Raw genomic sequence first — 21,397 nt, 5'->3', positions numbered from 1 at the left:
CCAGCATCCTACGACCCTGAACAGGATAAAGCTGTACAGAAGATGAATGGATGAAAAAAAACAAAAAAACAACAAAGTGAGTCCAAATGTTATAAATGCACACAAAGGTTGACTAAAATGAGTTTCCCCACATGTTTAATTGCTGATCATGATCATGATGTATTCTCAGCCCATGACAGGAACTGCTGGCTCTGTTGAAGTTTACTGAGGAAACTCAGCATCGTGCCTCTTTTACTGGTTGTAGTTTACTTTCATGGTCACATGCTATGCGGTAATGGTTTGCTTTTTATTAAAGGCTTCTTCCGGGTCCGGCCCCTCAGGGTCTCCGCACACCGCGATGCAGCTCCTCTGGGTCACCACCAGACGCCTCTCTCTCTCTCTCTCTCTCTCTCTCTCTCTCTCTCTCTCTCTCTTCTCTCTCCTCTCTCTCTCTCTCTCTCTCTCTCTCTCTCTCTCTCTCTCTCTCTCTCTCTCTCTCTCTCCCCTCCTGCTCCTCCTCCTTCTCCTCCATGAGGGCGGGAGGCGGACAGGCCCCGCCCCATGGCGGTACTGCGGGGCGGGGCCTGCTCGCGCCGAGCCGCGAGGCAACCAGAGAGTCTCTCTGTCTCCGCACAGCTGTGCTCCGCTCTTTGTCGGCCCGCACTCCACTGCGCTGCTATCCGGCAGAAGGATACAAAGAGAGGGGGACAGGCTGGACAGCAGAGGACCATGAGAGCAGCCGGGGGACCCCACCAGCCTCCACGGACAACAGTCGGGTCCGCTCACGGATACTAACGCCTTAGACCGGGACACGGAGCTCCGCCGATGTACGCACTGGGTATTACCCACCGAAGAGAGTCGAGACCCGGGGAGAGGGGTGGACGTTGTTGCGCAGGTAGGCTTTATTTTGTCTGTTGAAGAATGTTTTCACCTTCAAACATGATGTGTGTTCGGGGGGGGAGGGGGGGGGGGGTGATAAAACGGCCACAGAGCCCCAGGCTTGTTTATTACGAAGCTTTTTTTTTTTTTTTTTTTTTTCCAAGTGTTCCTTCGGGCTCTAGTTGCGGCGTGAGGAATTCAAACTGCGGGGTCTCTTTTGTCGGTGCTCCGCTGCAGTGCTGCTCGTGTGTGTGTGTGTGTGTGTGTGTGTGTGTGTGTGTGTGTGTGTGTGTGTGTGTGTGTGTGTGTGTGTGTGTGTGTGTGTGTGTGTGTGTGTGTGTGTGTGTGTGTGTGTGTGTGTGTGTTGTAGCCTACGTGCAAACTTGCTCGGGCAGCTATGTGTGAGTGGCACGTAGACGGCAGGGGCCGCGTATCGCACTCCCGTGATCAAAATATAGTCCCGGGAGAGAGAGAGGCTGAGAGAGAGGTTTTGTTACACTGATGATTTTATCGCTCCTGTTCGGATACGCAGCTGTAATTGCGGGCATGACGTGAGCGGCCAAACACAGAAGAATTAAAGCTGCAAAGGACGTGGCTGTGTGATCGTATTATTATTATTATTATTATTATTATTATTATTATTTATCTGACCGCCGTGCAAGAGGATTAGATAATGCGTTTTCCGCTCCTGTCACTTGACTTGTGAGAGTCCGCAGCAGACTGTCTGTGATTCTGCTGTAATGTATCCGCAGATCGCCGTGCTGGCTGTGGGTAAATGCGCAGGGTCATCCTGGGATCACAGACGGGCTTCGTTTCCGCACGGACGAGCTGAACGTTGTTTGGTTTTTTTCTTTCCTTTTCTAGGAAAGACGCGCCGATTTGTCCCGGTCGCTCGCATCCGATGAATCATTGCTTCATGCGCCAGGATGCCTTCAGATTGTAGGGTTGTAGGTGTTATCTTTGATGACTACCTCTTTCTCTTCTCTTTCTCCTCCTTCCAGGACTGTCGGTTTCTAGGAGGGCATAATGGATAAAACTTTGCACATCCTCCAGAAATCCGGAGACGGTGTGCAAACTGGGATCTCTCTGGGTATGAGTTTGAACGTGGATGAAGGTGAGGATTTCACAGAACAGCAGATCGTGGGGCTCCCAGACAAAATACCTCTGGTGAAACCATATTTCAAGAAGAAGCAGAGGAAATTAGATGCCAAATGCCTCCACCGAGCCCTGGAGGATCCTATCCTCACTACTTTGCTGAGTACGGATACACTGGTCTCCGGAGATGGGGTGTTTGTTCCCCGCGGCCAGTCAGGTCGGACTCCGGGGAATCTGTGTGCGGCTGCAGTGGCGAAACAAAACTGTATGGGCCAGGTGTGTCTCAAAGACTCGGGGGCTTCGGAAGGGGCCTCATCTGGGGGTGGAGTACCGGGGTTGATGACCCGGGACGTTGACGTGGAGATAGCCGATACTACTGCGGAGCTGGAGGAGACAGAACGACGAGGGGAGCGACCTAAGATCGCCGATTCTAACCCCGATTGCTTTCAGCTGAAACCTAGCCTTAGGTCAGCGGGGAGCACAGTGACAATAACGTCCCCCAGCAGGGACATACCTCCCATTGTTGCCCCCCAGACTGCCCACCAAGAGGAGGGTACCAAAAACACTGACCTCTTAACCTCTGGGGTTCAAACTCTTCCAGCCAAAGACTGCACTGGAATCCAGGACCCTCACCCTCACCCTCTACTCCTGCAGTGTGACCAAGCAGCGCTATTTCAGGATAAAAGTGAAGAGGTCTCCCTGGACCTGGTTTTTGAGCTGCTCACCCAGCTCCAGTATCACACGCACCAGTCGGACTCCATAGACATTTGCGTGGATTTCCTCCAGGGACTCTGTGTTTACGGGAACGACTGTGCCCACCACCACACCGTGCTGCCGTACCACTGGCAGATCCGCAAGAGCAGCAGTCAGGCGTGGCAGAGCATAGCGGACGATTCCCAGGAACAGCTGGAGAGACTGTACTGCAACCCGGACAATGAGCAAGTCACACTCAAGTTTCAGTGAGTATCTCACTTCAACGTTTTCTTCAACCTCTCGACGGTTTAAGTGTCTAATGTGCATGCTACATGCCCCCTGGTTAGATATAGGATCCACTGTGGAAGGGAAGTAATAGCAGGGCATGTCTGTGTTTTTAAAGCAAATGTCTATCTTCTGTATATAGAGGCACGATCCACTTTCAATTCAATAGATTCAAATTAGGAAGTGAAACCACAGTACATTCACTTATAGAAGAGTGAAAATCAGCACATTTTCTGTTTCGTGTGGATTTTTTTTCTCCCCACATCAATACTGAACAGAAGTAGATAACGCAGCAATACCCCAGGGCAGTTTTCCAAAGTTTGATGAAAGCCGTCTCTCTGTAGTTGTGTTGTAAGTACTGCAAAAAGACTACTGTGTGGTAAATTGATAGGTATTGCTGACATCGTGACAATGGCACAGTAAGCCGAGAGGCTGCTCTTGAATGATAAGCCACTTCTTGTTTGGCGTTTTGGAAACAGTAGACTTCAGCCAGAGTTTCCTCTTTGGTTTCACCGTCAGTGACGAACTGAGAGGTTTGCCTCTACAGCTGTTCTGTACTTGTGTGGCTGGTGGACTGAAGCCAAGTGAATGCATCAGTACAAGTATTGCATTCACAGGGCTTTAATGCAGTAAATAGGATTTATTTATGCAAGTGTGAAAGTACACATCGGTTCCTTTGGCCTTCGCATGTCTTCCAGTTAATGTGTACTCTACGCAGATCTTTTTTTTATTTGAACAGCCATCGTGTCCTTTTTGCTGGCATGGCACGTTACCTCGTGCAGCTTTGATATTGGTTATCAATTTCCTGTGTTTCCCCCGTTTCCAAAGCCAGCACTGGGATTGGCTGGAGCTCCTTTCAAAGTAGACTTTACAGCCGTCCTGGCAGCGAGCGGTGAACTTCCGTGACCCTCCGTTGCCTTGTGTGGTCAGTGACACAGACGCACTTGGCAGCTTCCCTCCTTCCCTCAGTCATAGACATGCACATGTGCGTTCACACACACCCACACTCACACAGGCGCACACAAACACGGCTTGGCATGCAGACGCTCGCACGAAGCGGCTGCACAGGGAAGCTAAGTGGCTTGCTGTGCTCACACGCACGCCTTTTAGCAGACAGAGATAAACCTCTCTTTCACTCTCACACACACCCAGTAGATACACACATGCAAGTACTTGGCAAGCCTCCGTGGGGTGACATAAAGAAGCAAAGCGCCGCTTCCTGTGAAGTTGGTCGTATAAAAGCACATTTCATAAACACTTTATGTTTATATTGCCACCTAAATTTCCACAAGAGATGTCCCCTGAAGAAATGTCTTGAGTCGCATTTAAATCTAAATCAGTTCAAAGTGTTCATTATACCCTCAACACCTACACCCTCCTGTCACACCAGGAGACTTTTAAACAGTCTTTACGCTTGTGTCGTTGGTACAAACACATGTACTCTATTTAACACACACAGGCACACACACACACTCAATTATATTTATACAGACGTGTATGTGACACTTAATGTTTCACTTGTTGGCTCGTGTTTTCAACTGAAACACAGTGCCGAGCACATATTGTTCCACAAACAGGATATGCACCTGCTGGTGTCAACCCAGATTCTTCAGAGGCCTTTTGAGTTTGTTACAGTCTCATATAGTCAGACAGGACCATCTGGCTCTCTCAACTGAAACTCCAAAGGAAAACTAGAAAAGCCTGAATTATTTTAGCATTTGAATTGCATTGTACCTGTGGTCATTACAGACCGAGTGATGATTATTAGCTTTTTATGTTGTAGCAAAGGCCACTGCTGATTCATCTGTATTGTGTACTTATCCTGCTCAACACAATCTTTTTTCAGACCGTACTACCACAAAAAGTAGTATTCTTGGTGGTATATTCAAGTGGCTCCTTTCAGTGTGACTCAGACATTTCTGTCTTTCATGAAGTCAATTATCAGGGAACATTTCATATTCTTATATAATTAGTTTTTCAGACACTTTTTGATATTGTACAAGCACACTACCATAATTATTGAATTCACACTTGTTCTATTTCATTATGCCATTCAAGGCTCCGTCAGTACAATAAACCCGCTCATCGCTTCTTCTGTTTGCTTTTTCTCAAGAGACTTTTCACAGTTTTTCAATGAGCTCAGGTATTAAAGTCTCGGAAACGACACTGTAATGGGGGCATTTTGTAACTGTAAAGACCGACTTGGCCTTGAATGGTGGGGTGAAAACACAACATAAAAGATTTAACATGATGCACTCAGGTGTGAAACACATGACCGATCTGACAAAAGATACCTCAGACTTGGATTTGTTTCAAGGTTCATGTCAGCGGTTAGGCCTATATACAGGTGTATGGCCTGTCAATGATTGATCCTGATATTATTGAAATGGTATGTTTTCGTGATACATTGACAAAAGATAAGCTCAGTATTGGTATCAGGTTCTTGAGTGCGTAGTGTTTGTAGAGTGACGATAAACTGTGCAGTGTTCTGGTTATTCAGCAATCGGTTAAGCCGTTGACTCAAAGCTTTATGTTGCTTTGGGCGTGTGTGAGTGCTCCTTTGATGTTTTCTTTAGAAACACAACATAGCTTGTATTTTCATACACACACACACACACAGGCACAGCACAGGCGTCACCGTGGTTACTCCTGGCCAATGACAGCATCGTTAGTGATATAAAGAGCAGCAGATGATTTAACAAGCGCTGTAGGTATGGCAACGTGAACCTACTTAGCCTTTTTGTGTGTGTGTGCGTGCGGGTGTATGGCCTATCATAGTTTTTGAGTAACTGCATCTGGTTATGTGCTGAGCGGCCTGTAGTTGAGTGTGTGTTCTTTGCTGAGCTTGTTCCCATGTGTGTACGATCCATAGCACAGGTTAATCCCATCCATATGATAAGCGGGAATGGAAGTCTGGTTAATCCGTCTTAGTCATGAACTCAGCAGTAAGGAGGAATGTCACAGTCATCGCTTCTAAAAGTTATACTGTAATAATCATCCACTGTGTACACTTGCTTGTTGACGGATTTACGCTTTGCTGTAGTGTATTTGTGTGTCTGTATGTGTAAAATGAATGGATAAATAGGAAATACTATATCCACTTGTAGTTTTCACTGGATGTTTGCAATATATATCGAGGCATCCCTTTGCGTACAGAAAAGCTCAAGTAGATCCCATTATTAATCAATCAATCAATCAATCCAACTTTATTTCTATAGCCCTTTACAATCACCCAGTGGTATCCAAAGTGCTTTACAACAAAGCTATAAAAACAATACATTAAGAAATAAATACGAGAATAATACATAAAAACAAGTCAATTTCATTAAGTCAATTTCCGATAACATCTACGTAAGGGGAAGACTATTGGACTTGAAAAAACATCTTGCTGCTTTTTACATAACCACAATGAAGCACACATATTAACGTGTGTGTGTGTGTGTGTGTGTGTGTGTGTGTGTGTGTGTGTGTGTGTGTGTGTGTGTGTGTGTGTGTGTGTGTGTGTGTGTGTGTGTGTGTGTGTGTGTGTGTGTGTGTGTGTGTGTGTGTGTGTGTGTGTGTGTGTGAGAGTGAGATAGACGCAGCCTCTTTGTCAGCCAGGTGATAAAAGCCTTGCTTGTCATTAACTGACATAAAGAGTCACTGAGCACCAAGGGCAGAGCGACCTGACACCACGGTGCATTTGGTTGTGTGTGTGTCAGTTTGTGTGCGTGTGTCTTTGTGTTTATATAGCCAAGGATTCCGTGTTACCTTGTTGTGTCACGAATCAAACAAAATCAAGGATGGTTGTGTCTCAGCGAGCCTGTTTGTGCGTGTGAAAAGGCCATGTCAAGATAATCAGCAGGGGTGTGTGTGTGTGTGTGTGTGTGTGTGTGTGTGTGTGTGTGTGTGTGTGTGTGTGTGTGTGTGTGTGTGTGTGTGTGTGTGTGTGTGTGTGTGTGTGTGTGTGTGTGTGTGTGTGTGTGTGTGTGTGTGTGTGTGTGTAACGTGTCAGACAGTACATAGAATGAATCACAGGGGCGAGGTCTAGGTCGCTGTGCCTCCTATTACTCAAGTCTGCCTTTATAGCTCCATCTTTCCCCTCTTTTCCCATTTCCGCCTTCATATCTACTCATCTTTTTTTCCCCATACCACAAACTCCTATTTTGCTCCTTTTAACCATTTTCTCTCTCTCTATTCATCTCTTCGGTGTCATTGACTGCTTTTTTTTTCTTTCTTTAAGCCAAGCTCATTTGCATGCCACCCCCATATTTTTATCACAGGTTTATGTTTCATGATTTATGCACTGTGGAGCTTTGCAGATTTTTAAAAGTGTGTTACAGGACGGGGAGAGGACACCCTGATCTGTGAGCTTAATGATGCGCATTGCTCTTCTTAACTGGAACAATCTAGGACGTGCAGTTGACGGCAGCATACAGTTTTTCCTGTTCTGTGCGTGTGTGTGTGTGTGTGTTTGCCTCTGAGTTACGTTCACAGCCCTCGAAGCTTTAAAAAAAAAAAAAAAACATCGAACCAAATGAAGCACATTCAAACAGATAGCGTGAAAGACAATAATGTGGAAATAACTCCAACTCATGACATCAAGGTAGTGTGTATGTGAAAGAAGCCTTCGTCAGCAGATTTGGTTGACTGACTGACTTATCTAGGCGTGACTGCATGAAGTTTGCGTGTGTGTACATGAATCTGTCGAAAGAATGTGTGTGTGTGTGTGCACTTCAGTGAGTGCTCTTCTTTTTAAAAAACATTTTTTTTTATACCTCCCCTTCCACTCGGTGACGTTCACAATGGCATGACTGATGCTGGTATGCGGGTCCTTGTACTTGCAGCCGTGAGAAAGTGAGAAGGTGTATGTGCTGAAGGCAGTGTGGAGGGGATTAGGAGTCATCGTGACAGCACACTGAGTTTTCTCAACCTTTATTTATTCCAGGTACGATTTTGCACCACACTCTCTCTCTATTTGTTCTTTTGTTTTTTTGTCAGTCGCCCTGCTCACAAAGTTCAACAATAATTCACTCCATCACAATATAGACCGGCCCAATATGGGCCACTTCCCATAAGTACAAACTCCTCCAAAAGTGTGTCACTTTCTATATGACACTTTTTTGTTAAATCTCATAAAAATCAGAAATATGCAAGTGAATGACAAGCTGAGTGCCATTACACTTAGAAGCAATGTGGCTGATATTAAAATATCTATATGAATATAGAAGTACTGGCGTAGCTGCTGTCGAACCAGTGGATGGACACACACATTCACACAAAGAATTCTACATTGGCCTTGGGAATGCTTGGTGGTGGTGATTGACCTCAGTTTGTTGTGGTAGGCTCCCTCACCAGCCCAGCTTTGATTGCAGGTACAGCTTGTTCACTGCCTGAAGGCCTTGTCCTCACACAGAGCACCCCATGCACAATAACAAAGAGGCCCGACATCTCAAGCGTGGTCTTCAACCTTGCCAGGGTGGGCATGCCTCGTGTCTCTTCACAACTTTTTTTTTTTTGCATTGGCCCCTGCGTTGCAAGCACGAAATCTCAGTACACTTGATTAAGCATGTGGAATTTTATTTTTAGAACAGCACAAACTAGTCTGGGAGTGAGGAACTGCGAAAGGCTTAAAAAAAAAAAACAGAGTTGAATGACCGGTGGGGGGGGGGGGGGGGGGTTCTAAATCTGTGTGGGTCAGTGGAGGAGTGTGACGAGTTGGGCCTGAAACGGTAGCAGTTGGAAACAGAAGTAATCAGTGACCTGAGGAGGCTGCCTGTACACATGGCAAAGATCACTTCCCTCTGATAAATCCTGACTGTGTATGCATCAGTCACTTTTGCACACGCGGCTCGCTTGTCGTCAGAGCGCACTGTTGCAGGCAGAAACTGTTCCGCAGTGTTTCAGCCAAAGAGCAAGAAAGAGGATGATGCAGGTGCATGTTCTCTCCTAGACCACAAAACAGAACAGAGACGTTTAGATAGTCTGAAAGAAGCAGTGAAACGGGGAACAGAGTGCGGACATGACAGAACAAAGTGAGAGAAATAAAGAAGGGAACGAGCTTACCAGAGGTGAAACAGAAAACGTCCTGTTTTCATGGTGAATGTGTTTGCTCGACGTCGTCTTTCATACCTTTCTTTTCAATCTCCCAGTGCCGAGTTCCAGCACCTTTTCCTTTCCATTTCTCTTCTTCTGTTGCTGCCTTTCATGTTCATTTAAATGTGTTTCAAACCTGAATCTTTTCCTTTCTTTAGTGAAAAAAGTTTTCAGGAAAAACAAACTCTTTTCAACATTATCCATTTGCCTGTTTTTTTTTCTTCTGGTAATCTCTTTATCTCCTAATCAGTGACTCACTCGGCTGTAACTGTTTTGTTTCTGTGTGTGCTCGGTGGGTGAACTCCTGTTTCACTTCCTCTCACGAGGATGCAGTCACACTATGACTTGGCAGAAACACGGACTGTAAATGTAGCCCGTAAAATTACTGTTAGTGCTAGTTTCCATACATGTCTTTGTATAATGACTCAGGGCTTCTGAATGTCACCTACGTGACAGAAACTTGCTTGTGTGTGTCAACTTGTAAACTCGGTAACCTGTAATTGCACTTAGGGTAGATGAAACTGAATACTTGCTTACTGTGTACCCATTACTATAATATGAGGTTTGCTGCTTCCGTCTGTTGAATTAATGAGCAAGTTTATGCACACCCGTTCAGCTCATCTGTCTTTCAGATGGAAAACATGTAACACAATGCATTGGGCTTTATGTAATATAAAGTGTATACATACGCACGCACGCATCCCTGTCAAGCCCTCTTTTTTTTTTAACACTTTTCCAGACAGACTTGCACTCTCAAACTTTAACATTACATCCACTTAGTTCCCCCGCTAAAATCAATGAGCCTGTTTAACACCATCAGCCAGTGTGCTCGTCACTCTGTTTTGCAATGCTTGCATGGCTCCCTGCGCCTGCGCACATGCATGTGAATGTGTGCGAGTGTGTGTCTCCCTCTGTGTCCGTCTGCCTTCCCTACCATAGCGTGCCAGCGAGTGATGCCCACATTTATGTAAGTGGTATGTCTGACCCAGAAAGGATTTGCCAGAGGCCCTATGGAGAGCTAATGTAGGGAGACTGATGCACACACATACACATAATGGGGTTTTGACCCGCGCTCGTCGAGACAGAGGGAGGTTAACGGAGGTTGTATGCACATGATAACATCATGTGTTACTGCTGTTTCTTTGCCGGGTAGATTGTCACACTGCCGTGTGTTTGGTGATCAGTCACATGGGCAAATAGTGCTGGATCACAATCGAGACCGATGCGTGGACATAATTAGAGAAATAGTCATATATATGGCTGTATAAAGTGATTTATAGAGGCAAATATTTTTGTTTTAATTTGAACGGTATTGTCCAATGTCCATTGTAGGTTTATATGGGTCATCGCTTTCTGTATGAATAAAGTCTCACACCTTTTTAAATTCACGTAAGTGCTGAAGGAAAGATTGAAGATACCTGTCTGCAGAACCATATAAAAGAAGGGGAATACTTTGAAGTGATCACACTAAACGGTTTGAAGCTTTTTTTCCTGTGTTTTTTGAAGATCAAAAGCACTCTTTTCAAATTAGAAAGCCCTCGAGCCTTTCATACACTATCTGCTATAAAACCAAGTATTTCTAGGTCCCGTTGTGTAAATTGTATCTGGACTGTAAATGAATTCATACGGATTTCACATACAGCTTTGCATGATTTCTGTGTCTTTGTTATTTAATATCACATTTTCACAGCTTCTCTGTTCTACCAACAAATCATAATTCTATAGTTGTACAGCTTTGTTGGTTCATCACATCATGACTGGCAATGTAGTGCATTTTATTGCGTTTTTGTGCAGCGTGTTTCTTTGTATCGCTGAATGGTAGAATTTCTGTTTTTGAAGCAGCTTAAATGAGATCTTCCCAATTTAGACTTCTCTCTCTAGAGAGTTGTGGCATGTTTGTCTATGTAAGCTTTTGAAGTACTCCTAAGGAGAGATCCATATTTTCAGTTTGTGTAAATAGAAATGTTCCATCAAACATGCTTTGTTTTTTATACTCCGTCTATGTGTGGTATTTAAAAAAAGAAAAAGAAAAAAGGCTTTTGATGCAATCATCCTGTTTGACTCGGTCCCAGCAAGCATTTAGAGGTTTGGTCGTCTTGCTCCAGGGCATTTGGCTCAAGCGAAAGTTCCTGCAGCCCCATGTTTGGTCACACGGCTGCTGATGGAAGTATAAACTGTGACCATTTAACAACAAGGTCACCATCCCACAGCCACATGTTACAGTAGCTCACCATGTGAGTGCATGTTGTTGTTCCACGCCGATTGCAGCAGTTTGATATTCATATGCTTTAATGACCTAAATCATGTGTTTCAGGGGTCGCGTGTTCGCTCTGGACTTTGGGACGATGCGGGTGTGTGACCTGGAGTTCGACTGCGTCCGGCGACTGACCACCCCTCCGAGCCCTCTGTCCGTGCTGACGACCAACCCCAACCCCACCCCCAGCTGTCACACGGTGTGGAAATACTACTGCAGAGACAACTTTGGCTGGAGGGAATACTCCGAGGTGAGTGCGTCGATGTGTGCATTACTCGTTTGCACGCAAATTCTGTGAGCTTTTCGCCCGACACATTAACGCCGCCCACGCCAATCAATCGTCTGGCCACTGTGATGGGATCGATTAGGATGCACACTTCTTTCTACAAAATAGTCACTCTTTGCTGCACCGCTGTCGCCCCAGCAGCTGCAGTTCACCCAACCATCCATTTATTGTCTGTTTTGGATTTATTTAGCAAAGGCTGGAATTGAGCAACACCGAGTCCATCACAACTAAAACGTAGCAACACACAGACAAACGATAAAACCAACACACAGAATGGCCATCATCTTCACATGCTTGCAGGGCCTCTTGGTGGGAGGTTCTGTTCTAATCTCGGTGCCACCCATCAAATCATGCTTTGTGTCAATGTGTCTTGAGTTTTGCTCTTTACATGTTTCCTCATATGAACCACTACAATAGTCTCCGGCCTCCAGTGGTCCTCCTCTAAATTTCTTTTCCTTTGCTTTACTTGGCAGCCGGTGGTCAAGCTCATAGAGGAGGCGAGTTCAAGGGGTCTCAAGGAAGTGCGATTCATTACGCTCCAGAACCAGTATATCCTCAATATCCGGGAGGGCTTCCAGCAGAACGCCGTCTTTGGGTTCAGACGTCAGATCAAGAAGAGGCCTATGTTCATGTCCTCTGTGATGCTCACACCTCATCTACAGTAAGGAATCCTAATCGCTGCATTCATCTATGCCTGTATTGTTTTGTTGGAGAAATGAGCACTGATTCAATTGTAGTGTGGCACCGGTGAACACTAAGAGGACTTGGTTTAATGCTATTCGTCTGAGTAATGAACACTTTTCACCCCCTACTTTTGTTTCAGATTTTGTCATGCCAATTGTCTATTTTTGCGATGTCGGCATTGTCGGGAGAGATTTCCCATTTTAAACATGAAGCAGCGCTGACTGACGGCAAAGCCCTTAATTTTAGATAAAGTGGTTGGCAGCATGTGCAAAATCGCTCACATTGGGTGCACAATAGCTGACACACCGTCTCCTCCAGGCTCTCGGCGTTCTCTGAGTGTACCTAGTTCCTGTTTACAGACATGCAGGAACACTGAGGTTCTTACACCACGGTAATGTCACAGAGTTAAATAGTCCAGAGCATGCAAATGCCACATCCTCCTCTTTATTCCATTCCAGCACTGTTCTGCTTTGGTGGGCCGAGCTGAACTGGAAACCCGTATTAACATTTGTTACGGCCCAGATTTTTGGCAAGTCAAACGGCATCACGGGGACACAGGGGTTGTCCTGTGCAGAATCAAACAGGCCCAGGCCAGACATTTGGAAAATGAGATAATGAGGCAAAGGAGAACAGATGAGGCAGAAGACAAGTGAGGGGGTCGAGCCAAAAAGTGAAGAGAGGTTGAAAGGAAATGAATGAAGAACAGAGCTCCCAGCTCAGTGAACCCTCCGCAGCTCAGAAATACCCATCAAAGCAATTTCATTTCTCTTTTAATCCTCTGTTCCTCAATCCCGCTCAACCTCATGCTATCATGACGGTGAAGTGCCTTGCAGCACTCGCCTTGGTCTTATTTTTGAAACATGTGATACCAGATTGGAAACAAGCAGAGCCATTTCACCCCATTTGCTGAATTTTTCACTTCCTTTGCCGAGCAGACTGCCATAGCGGTGTCCTGCCAGTTTACCACACAGAGCGCGCGCCAGAACGAGCTGTTCTTCCCAGGCCCTGACAGTCAGGAGACGAGAGCAGAGCAGGGAAGAGAGAGAGAGAGAGAGAGAGAATGAGATGCAGGGAGATGGCGAGTGAGAGAGCTCGGCTGCGGAAGTGAGAGTGGCTAATGCTTTGCAGGCTGGAGTCGAGCTGGTGAGCCAAGGATTGTGAAGTGTCAGTGTGGGGAGCTGGAATCTGGATCGAGGGATTTGCTCATGAGACTTGTCATCTGTTTGCTTTGTGTGCGCTTCATTTCATCACTTAGTGAGCACAAATGTCCAATCACAGTCACATTATGGTGACAAGGAGCCGGCTCCAGAAAAGCAAACCACTTTGCATTAACACTTGGTTTTTTGGTTGAAATTATACTTTTCAGGCAGCGGCGTTGTTCTTCCATGTGACTCAATCTGTGTGTGTGTGTGTGTGTGTGTGTGTGTGTGTATCAGCAACAATCTGTGCGTGGCTTAGAGGTTTAAGTCATTAGCTTAATTGGCACTCTCTGTGAACTTATCCCCCGCCTCTCTCCCCCTTTCCTTTTGTCATCACTGCCGCTCTTTCTCCTGATGTTATTTTCAGCAATGCCCCCTCTCTCTCTCTCTCTCTCTCTCTCTCTCCCTCCCTCCCTCCCTCATTCATTCTGATCTCCCCTCTTTTTCATTCTTTCTCTCCCCAACTCCATCATTCTCTTGTTATTTGTCCCATTTCATTTCACACTTGTTTTCTGCAGCAGTCTGCCTGTGATCTCTTCAAACCACACGGGGAATATATAGTCATCGATCGTAGGGTGTTGGGTGTTGGGGGGGGATTGAGACTGGGCAGATAACCGAGAGGAGAGATGAAAAAAAACTGTCACACTAAGTTAGAGTCGTGCTGATCACGGTCTCCTGACCACACACACACACACACACATGCACGCACACACACACACACACACACACACACCTTCTTATGGCTGATAGAGCTAACAGCATTTACACTTTGAGAGCGAGAACTTGACAGCCAAACTACTGTTATCGACTGAAATGCCAGATGTAATAGTTTTTTTGTCACTTCCATGACAGCTCCACAATTGGTATTTCATCCCCCCCCCCACTCGCTTGTTCTCACTCCTGTCTCTCCTTCACTTTGCCTCCCTGTTGTCTTGTTTGGTGTCTGGGTTTCATTTTTGCGCGGCCCCGTCGTTTCACTCGGCCTGTGACGGCTGATGGCTGCTACGGAGCTGCTCCAGTCGAGTGCGGCTCTGCAAGTGATGTCATTGTTGACAGCTGAGTGAGATTCTGAGCGTGCAGACGCGTTGGTTCAGCGGCTTTGTTTTACATTAGCCCAGATTGGAAGCACATGGGAGCGTAGCTGCAGGAAAGTGTCGAGACAGGTAGCGCACTGTGATGTTACGGCCTGCAGTCGATGCATTTGATGCTATAAATGAAAAGGGCCTGCGAGGATGCCTCCACTGACCCTCAGCAGGGTTGAACATTGGGAAATGAGAAAGATGAGCTCTGGAGCCTTTTAATAAGGAGCAGCAGCTTACATTTTAAGATGAAACGCAGGCTAATCAAAGTAATCTCATTACTCTTGATCCAGCTGGGTTCTTCTGTGCATGTCAATGCAAAAAGAGTGCGGCCTTCATGTGTTCACATGCTGCAGTGGCCTACAATGAGAACATCAAGCATGAAAGTCTGATTATTATTTTTTTTAAATATATTTTGTAGGTTTTTACAATTAAAAGTTACTTAATACTTTACGAGACCATTTATACAATACTGTCCTAATAAAAATACATCCAACTGTGATTAGAGTTGTAGTACACTAGTATATCCAAATTGATAAGATAATTTCTCATGAATTTGCAAGTACAATCTAGCGGTCCACCATCAAAACTAACGCGAATAAATGTTTTATCTGACCATTGCGTGTTTTCACAGAATGCAAAGAAGAAGCGGTAATTTTTTTTTTTAGTTTAAAGAAACTGAAACAAGCTACGACATCACTTTTATTTCCTGGAACAATTTGTAATTGTTGAATCTTTGCTCCGTGTAAAAACCTAATACAAGCTCAATTTATCGAGTGCAGTTTCTAAACTAATGTATCATTTCTTGTTTTCTTTCTTTTTCAGGACTTTGGGGGGCGTCACTTTATCTCCTCTCCCCTGTTCATCTACTTCTTCCTCTTCCTCGTCCATGGATGTGTCTCCATCACTTCCGCTCTCGCCAACAATCGCCAACCCCCCCAGCCTTTTTCCCGAGACGTGGCTGCCGATGGGGATGAACCAGGACTTTCTGCGGGTGCCTGTGTCTCGTGAAGACCGCAGCTACAGGACGGTGTACAGCCTGTTCCACAAAACTGTGTCAGAGACCAAGTTCAGGATCATCAAGATCCTGCGTGTGCAGAACCCATTCCTTTGGGAGAAGTACAAGAGGTGAGGGCACAGGCATTTTTCTATTTGTTGTGGAGACGTTATCAGCTCATCCGACCCCCGAATCCGAAACGGCACCCACGAATCTTTAGCCAGTGAAAGTGCCACCATCTCTGATGGAAACAGGAAACATTTGTGTCAGTCGGTTGGCTGCTGGCAGGTTTGCGTGTGTTCTTTTGCAGGCAGTTTTTCATTTCATCTGATGGAATCGTGGCGTCTCCAGTTTGACGCACTTGCGGTTATCTTATTAAAATGTTGCTCTGCTGTGAAGATCACCAGCTGTGGTGTCTGATTTCACAAATGTACTGTTACAGTCAAAAGATATCACCTTGCTTGATGGTGGTTACAAGCAGACATTAATTTGTGATATTATGAGCTGTGGTGTCAAATAATGCAAAAATAGTGCGCAAGCTGTCCTCGACTCGACTTGTGTTGTTTCATTGCTAAACAATCAAGTCAGGCCCTTCTCTGCAGTTATCTGTTGCTGAACTCAAGAATAATTCAGACCCAGCTGTGTATGTTCCTGTAGACAGAAACAAGGATAAGAAGTTCTTAACTAACAAATGGGCTGAATGATAAACAGAGGAAGAGAAGAAAAATAACGGAGAAAAATAGGGCAAATGGGACCAGCTGTGTGGGGCTTCGTGAGAATGAGTCGCTCGTGGTGTGTGAACGCAGCAGATGAAGAGATGTTGGGTGATGGTGATGTTCTTGTCGTGAACGCAGTGGGCTAACCGCTGTGGTTAGAACAGGGCAGGTCCTATCAGCTGTGACAGTTCAACTCCTCCACGCTGACTGGTACCGCACGGTTTCACAATGACTGGCTGTGTCTGAGTGTTATTAAGCAAGTATGTGTTTAAGCAAGTGTGTGCGTGCGTGTCACTGACGATGAAAGCAGCAGCCCTCCCCCCTGAATGTCAGTTGAGTTCCTTTTCCCACACTCGGGTTTTGGTGTGTGTGTGTGTGTGTGTGTGTGTGTGTGTGTGTGTGTGTGTGTGTGTGTGTGTGTGTGTGTGTGTGTGTGTGTGTGCGTGTGTGCGTGCGCGTGTGTGCGCGCGCGTACTGGAGGGGGGGGTTAATGCAAAGAGAAGTTGAGCAGCTTGGTTTTAAATCTGTGTTGCAGTAGATTTTGTGTGTGTGTGTGTGTGCGCATGCGGGGATGCGTGCAGCGGAAGTCTGAGTCAGGTCACAAGCTGCAGGATCATGCGAGGTCATGCTTGGGTCACGGCCTCGCTGGCTCGAAACGCTTTCCCCCGCTGCATGCCTGATTGATCCGCTCCCATCAAACGAGCAGCGTGTTTGCGCGTGCATCCATGGCGCTTAAGAAACAGATTAGGCCAAATGTTTTTACTGGATTTAGAGCAAACGAGATTGTAATCACTTTTATTTTTTTTTTAATGGAAATAACAGGGCCTCTTCATGCTGTTCCTTAATTCATAACACGAGTAAGACCTGTCACTGTGCATCAACTTGTTCAAGAAGAATCAATACAGGCCTTCAATAGTCATCTTGTTTTTTTGGTTTGTTTTGTTTTTAATTCATTCTGCTTGGTTTGCAGACATACACACCTGTGATTCGCTGTCGCGCTGGTGATCTCACCCCAATTTGCGGTTGCATCCACAGGAAGAAGGAGTACATGTCGCGGCGGATGTCGGAGATGGACCGGCTGCTGAGCGAGCGCCACCTCTTCCACGGCACCTCGGCCGACGTGGTGGAGGGCATCTGCAAGCACAACTTTGACCCGCGGGTCTGCGGCAAGCATGCCACCATGTTTGGCCAAGGCTCCTACTTCGCCCGCAAGGCCGTCTACTCCCACAACTTCTCCAAACGCTCGCCCAAAGGAGTTCACTGCATGTTCCTCGCCAAAGTGCTCACTGGCAGGTGCGTAGTGGTGTCGCAGTGGTTCACAAGTTGAGAGGGACCAAATCCCTGATTGCATGACATTTTCTCTGTTTCCACCTTTTGAAACATTTTTCAAATGGAACAATTTCATGTGCTATTAGTTTAATTGAAATCAAAGCTGAAATGCGATAATAGTCTCCTGGTATAAAATGGTAAACCATCAGTTAGTACCATTAGATGCATAGGTTGTTTAACTTTTCTATATTTAGGCGGAGTATCCTAGCAAAGCCACAATGCTTTCATTAGAAGGAGGATGGCTAGAACTTAGTTTGGGAAATGCTAAATCAAGGCCTCATGCATCCTGGTCTTATTTTGGGTTTCATGGTTTAGTGTCCTTAATGAACAGTTCAATGTGTTTGACAAAGTATATTCCCTGGAGTCATTCTTCTTAATAAACAGCCTTCTTTCGCGAGCCTGCGTTCTCCCTCACTCTTGGGCTCTCTCAGATTAAATTTACAGAAGCCATCAGCATTAATTTGGATCATGGAAATCTAGAGGTTCTTTTCCATAAACCATCTTTCAGCCGTGCTGTGCATCATGCTGCTCCCATTGCTCGAAGTGCAAGTCAAATCTAAGGGCACACATGTAAAAAAGCTGATTTGGCTGGAGCCATTGTACATCAGCAGGTTTGTTATACTGCTGCAGCCAGCCGGTGGTGCACACAGAGGATTGTGTGGCGGTTTGGAAACACCCTATCCTTCACTCACACACACACACACACACACACACACACACACACACACACACACACACACACACACACACACACACACACACACACACACACACACACACACACACACACACACACACACACACACACACACACACACACACACACACACACACACACACACACACACACACACACACACACACACAAGTATAAACCTGGGTTCAATCTGCTGCACAGTACAGGCAGAGGGATTGCTTCCAGACCTGAGCAGAGTCGAGAGTCTCTGCTGCACATTTCACCCTGCCGCAGTTCACAATGTTCTTATTTTAATATGCTTTATTCATGAATAAGTGCTACAAAAACTGATGGATGATGGGCCTGCTCGGCTTAACATGAATATTTAAGAAACGATAAACAAACCGGTTACAATGCACTGCCTCATTTCATATACTACAGCACATGCGGTTGGTCTGTATTATTGAATGTGGCCTTAATCCCAAAAGAGCAGTCAGTAATCATAAGATTTAGAGGAATGCTCCAGAAGCGAAGGAATCACTTTCCCTCGTGAGGGTTGTATGGCTCGTTCCCCAAACAACTTATCTAATGTCTTTGTCCTCTTTTTTTTGTGCCTCCTCAGGTTTACTGTAGGTAATCCATCCATGCGGCGACCTCCACAAATCAACCCTCGCGATCCTTCCAGTGACCTTTACGACTCCTGTGTGGACAACTGGGTGGATCCCCAGATCTACGTCATCTTCAATGACGACCAGAGTTACCCGTACTTTATCATTCACTATGAGGAAGTGCCCAGCACGGTCACCGTCTGAGCCCAAAGCTCTGAAGTTGCTGTCTTTACTTGCAAGCGCTTTGTGTTGCTCTGTTGAAGTGATGGATGGGTAAAGCTTGTAAAAAAGAAGAAGAAAAATCAGTATAACGATAAAAAAAATAACAGATTGACGAGATTGTCTGTATCACTTTAAGAGTAAACTTCACCCATCCGGTGCTGGAAACGGGCTAAAACAAGTGGAGGAATGTTTGCAATTGATTGAGGTCTGGATCCAACCAGACTGGACTGCATTAGGGAGCAGCACACCGGATAGAACTGGACGAAACTGGACCAGCAAAAGGACAACACCTGTCTCATCTGGCGATCAGAGGGTGGATGATTCATGAGAGAGTTTAATATGAACAGGAGCTCAGTGACGGTGAGCACGGGACAAAAAGAGGATTGGGTTTTTTGGGGGGGTTTTTTGGTCAACTTTGTTCACTTAAAGCAAATGCAGAAAAAAACAAAAACAAAAACAAACCAACTACCCTTATTATTCTGACTTAGTCATACAGCTGTATACAAAAAGTTTTCCACATGGGGACAAACGCTGTCTGAAGCAGTGTCTGTCCTGCCAGTACTGTGAATGACCAACTGGTCATAATACTGATCTGAGGAAGCAGCAACCAATCAGAAGCGTCTATAGAGAAACCGTGGAAACTCTGACCTTCCAGTAATTCTCTAACACAAATCATAATGAGTGTTTACCTAACCTCTGGCCCCATACTTTTTTTTTTCTTTTTTTTTCTCTCTTCCTACTCCAAATCGATGTGCTGCGTGTGTGAATCTTTTAATTTAGTGGACAATAATCTTGTGGCCTCTTCAACCAGACAGTGGACATGAGTTTCAGAGGGACTTTACAAACGGACCTCCACATACCGAAAGCCTCCAGACAGAGGACTTACACGAAGACCAGCTCTGCTGCTGGTCGCCAGGTTTTGCCTAACTTGCAGTCACTGCTTTTCGGATCCTCGTGAGGGGACTGACGAGTTTTAATGCTGCTGCTGCCGCCGTGGTGACGGCGGCATGGCTGTAGCGTTATTGTCAACAAAGCTCCCTGAAACTCATCTCTTAAAATGCTTTCTCGTTCGGAGACTGTAGAATTTTATTTTATTTTAATTTTTTTTGAGACAAACTGTACAGGCGTTCTCTTTGTTTATATTTGAACTGTGTGCCTTTTGTTCATAAAAATGTTTATTTATGTTAGTTTATTGTAACATTGATTAAATAAAGAATTTTAAAAGCTGAAATGACTGGCTAATTTCTGCTTCATTGGTGTCACAACACTATTTATTTTTGTTATTGACGTGACGGTGCTTCAGTATGATGAACACAGTAACACTCCGGACTTCGATTCCCTCCTGATTTAGTATTGGATGATATAATCTGAATTAGACAAAAGGCTCCAACCAATTTAAAATGTATGAATAATTTCAAATTAATATTGATACTCATTCTGGCTGTGGCTGTGTCATTTACTGTTCTTGCAGAAGTTTAGTTAGTTTAATGAATAAATAACCTGAAAATACTCACCGCAACCGATATTGGTGTGATGGTTGATCATTTGTTGTCTTTCAGAGAGTGCATACAACGCTATACATTTCAGAGGCAGCTTGAGTAGCAATATTGTCATTTCACCAGTTTCTTGACTCCTAGTTTTGCTGCCTCTCAATTATATTAATGATGAACTAAGGAGAGAGTTTTCTGGGACAAACGGCCCGGAGGCCCAGACCCTATTGTATTTGTAATGTTTCTTATTGTTATTGTATTTTTCTTTCACCGCTGAGGCGGCTTTTAGCCCAAATTTGACCCCCTGAACGCACCCAAAAACTCACCAATTTTTACACACTTATAAAGACTGGCGAAAAAATTTGAGAAATATAAAATTGAAACCCCAGAGTGCCAAAATGTGCCACCAAGAAACCACTATCTCCTCTGAGGAAGGATATCATATCTGCTTCAAAACATGATTAAATGACAGAGGAGACTCTCCTGCTCACGAATTCTGTTCAAATTTTGAAGGGTTAGAAAAAGGGAAAAAGAAACTCAAGATTCTCCCCTGATAGAACACCTTGAACAAGTTGTGACCGTGACTCTGATCGACAAAGGGAGCAGATCAGAAGCGCAACAAGAACTTGCCGAACAAGTTGATGTAACACATGGGAAAAATGTAAGAAAACATGACTTTTTTTTTTTCTTAAATTAATATGTTTATTTTTTCACGGTAAACAACAAAGAAGGCAACAACACAATAGCGCACATACAGCATTATATACATTTATTTGGATCCAAATCTTTGTGCGTTCTGACCAAGGCTGAGTCGAGTAGAGTTGAGCAAGGCTGAGTTGATCCAGTGGAAA

At 45.1% G+C, this 21,397-nt stretch overlaps 1 protein-coding gene across 1 annotated transcript; it reads left to right on the top strand.

Moving 5' to 3' along the window:
- The first annotated feature begins 621 nt into the window (after positions 1-621).
- tiparp (TCDD-inducible poly(ADP-ribose) polymerase) lies at positions 622-20,287 on the top strand. Its single transcript, XM_080509743.1, has 7 exons — positions 622-874; positions 1,860-2,912; positions 11,321-11,510; positions 12,020-12,207; positions 15,334-15,636; positions 17,257-17,514; positions 18,849-20,287. The coding sequence occupies exons 2-7, from the start codon at positions 1,885-1,887 to the stop codon at positions 19,036-19,038; spliced, it is 2,157 nt and encodes a 718-aa protein (XP_080365869.1). The 5' UTR covers positions 622-874; positions 1,860-1,884; the 3' UTR covers positions 19,039-20,287.
- The last annotated feature ends 1,110 nt before the right edge of the window (positions 20,288-21,397 follow it).

The sequence above is a fragment of the Blennius ocellaris genome (assembly GCF_963422515.1).
Source record: "Blennius ocellaris genome assembly, chromosome: 2".
In the NCBI taxonomy this organism is placed as follows: Eukaryota; Metazoa; Chordata; class Actinopteri; order Blenniiformes; family Blenniidae; genus Blennius; species Blennius ocellaris.
This window is presented reverse-complemented; position numbering and strand designations above follow the sequence as displayed.

Bases quoted from the DNA above. Each gene is read 5' to 3' on its own strand.
- tiparp (XM_080509743.1), top strand. From the start codon at position 1,885: ATGGATAAAACTTTGCACATCCTCCAGAAATCCGGAGACGGTGTGCAA. The intron at 2,913-11,320 runs GTGAGTATCTCA...CATGTGTTTCAG, and splicing joins CAAGTCACACTCAAGTTTCA to GGGTCGCGTGTTCGCTCTGG. The intron at 15,637-17,256 runs GTGAGGGCACAG...TTGCATCCACAG, and splicing joins CTTTGGGAGAAGTACAAGAG to GAAGAAGGAGTACATGTCGC.